This window comes from Nematolebias whitei, chromosome 13, assembly GCF_014905685.2.
Source record: "Nematolebias whitei isolate Nwh7 chromosome 13, NemWhi1, whole genome shotgun sequence".
Lineage (NCBI taxonomy): Eukaryota > Metazoa > Chordata > Actinopteri > Cyprinodontiformes > Rivulidae > Nematolebias > Nematolebias whitei.
In genome coordinates, this window is record NC_056510.1 from 26,290,787 (window position 1) to 26,293,336 (window position 2,550).

At 39.5% G+C, this 2,550-nt stretch overlaps 1 protein-coding gene across 1 annotated transcript in view; it reads left to right on the forward strand.

Annotated features, from left to right (window-relative positions):
- Positions 1-665, forward strand: part of pou2f1b (POU class 2 homeobox 1b) — a 14,624-nt gene extending 13,959 nt beyond the window's left edge. Inside the window, exon 15 of the mRNA XM_037687041.1 lies at positions 216-665. Coding sequence (XP_037542969.1) covers positions 216-487 — 272 coding nt within the window. The 3' untranslated portion in view covers positions 488-665. The remainder of the gene's footprint in view (positions 1-215) is intronic.
- The last annotated feature ends 1,885 nt before the right edge of the window (positions 666-2,550 follow it).

Sequence of the window (2,550 nt, forward strand, 5' to 3'; positions counted from 1 at the left end):
ATATATATATATATATATATATATATATATATATATATATATATATTAACACTGCATGCATCAAACTAACTTGAATGAATTTGTGTAAATTAAATGAGGCCACCTTTGCATTTTGTAAACAAATGAAATCATGCCTCGCTCCACAGATGTAATCGTACTGAGTAGAATGAGTTAACCGTGTATAAAAGTGCTCAAACTGCTCCATCTCTTCGCAGCACTGGCATCAGGCGGCACAATCTCGCTCCCGTCCCTGGACGCTAGTAACCTGCTGTTCGCCAACACTTCAGCTGCTAACACACCCAACCTGGTAACCACGCCGCTCTTCCTGAATCCTCAGAATCTGTCACTGCTCACCAGTAACCCCGTCAGCCTGGTGTCGGCCGGGACGGGTGGGCTCCATGTCACCGCTGACGCCCATCATCCAGCCGCCTCTGCTGCCGTGCCTGTGCAGACGTCGACCATTACCACTGCCTCCAAGGCTCAGTGAAGCCTCTCGGGCTGCGTCCTGAGTGAACGCTCGTTTCCTACGTTGAACACTACTCCTGTCACACTATGTGGGGATCAATTTGATGGTCTGATAAAGGGTTTGTGCTTCACCACCCACTCCACAGTCTTTAACATTGTATCTAACGTAATTTAATCTTTGTGCTGCCACCAAAAAGAAAACGACCTCCAATATAATTGGGTTTAGTTCTTTTTTTTTTACAAGTTTTATTTTTTTATGTTTGAACCTCTTTCTACAAACACTGTTGTTGGCCTGCCGCTCTTTGTGTCCGCGTGGAAAACAAACTCGGCACCATCAAACTGTTCATAATAATGTACATATACTTCTTCCTGATTGCGAGTCAGAATTTTCTCTGAAATACTTCTAACTAAAACCAAAAATGTTTCTCTTAACATTCAAACTGAGCTGTTTTCAGTCATTTCACAATGTTCGTTATCACTAAAAGAGGTTTGTGCATCACCTTTTTTTTATTTCCTCTTCTTTTTTTTGACAGGCCTCGACTTAAATCATATCAAAACTTTACGTCAAACTTTTTTTTTAATCCTTACTGTTTATTGTTTTTATATATATTTTAAGAACGTTTTAATACTAATAAGTTAAGATTAACTATCACTTTTTAATCGTGGTTATAAGGCTTTAAAAACAAGTAATAAGTGGCCGATTTCTAAAGGTTATCATTGCTTTAAGGGTCAGAGGGAGCACGTGTGTCCCTCTGAGTCTCTTCTCTGGAAACACTGACTTTTCCATTTTGCTGTGGTGGTGAAGACGCCACTGAGCTTTTGTAAAATGATGGTCTATGTGTGGAGTATTTACACTGACAGAAAATGACTTCAAGCGTTACATTTGGAGCTTTAAAGAGCGCTGCAGGCACGCCGGTCTGCCTCTGAACGAAGGGGATTTGGGTTGCGATATAGATTTAAAAGCAGGATATCCTATTTGGAAGCAGGAAGTTGTTTGCGTGCGCTGTTCCCTGCTCTTTTAGCAGCTGTGTGGTCCACCATATTCTGCAGTGCGTTCAGTTTTGGAACCTGTTGTATGGTGGCGTTGGCTTGATTGGGGTTTATTTTTATTGTGTTTTCTTTTTATTAATAGTACTGTCATATCTACTTGTGCACAGTATCTGTAACCAAAAAAAAACTGGATTGATGAGCTGCAGTCTGCCTATTTTGGGAGAAATGAATACCTACTTTAAGATATACCAAAAATATTTGTTAGAATAGTTGCTGTGTGTATTCGGTGTAGCTTAGTCGTGTCAATATATTTATGAATACAAACTTTCTCTCTTTGTTAACAGAATATAGAAATGCAATATTTTAATGATCATTTTCCAAAGATTGCAATTTTTTTCATTTGATTAAATGTCTCTTCACTCAATTTTTAATTGGCAGCACAACTGACCAAAAATGATGGAGATTGGTGGGTTGTAAAAAAAAAATATATATATATTTTTTATTTAATTTAATTTTACTTTATAATTTTTTTTATACCACCTGGGCCTCGCCCTTGATGCTTACCGGTAATCTGGTGTTCTGTGAGCTATTTAACGGCTCGTTGTTTTCTAATCCCTCATGGTAGCATTTTTTAAAGATTTTACACGGTGGTGGAGCGGGTTTGTTTATTGGTTGGTTTTGTGCTACTATTCAGCCATAAAACAACAGCTTGAACCAAAGTGGTTTTACTCAGTAGTTGCTGTGCCTGTTGGAGCACGCTGTTATACTATTTTCACTCTCCACAGATTTTATTTTTCTCTCGTCTCCCATTTTGGTCGATACCAGATTTTCCCAATTTGGTGCTGCTGGATCACAAAAACTTAGCTTTAACAACTTGCTGCTGGAGCTCCTGATAGAGCCGAGCTGTCTCGAGGCCTGCATGCTTCCTTTATAGCTTTACGACTACACCCTGTGAAAATCGGGGCTCTGTAGTTTTGGCCTTCCTTGCTTGAAGGCTCACCTTTGTAAATGCATCGATCTGATCATCGGAGAACATTTTCCACCTTTTCTTGGCACCGCTACTTCAAACCATTGTGTTGCCAAACTAATGCTTTT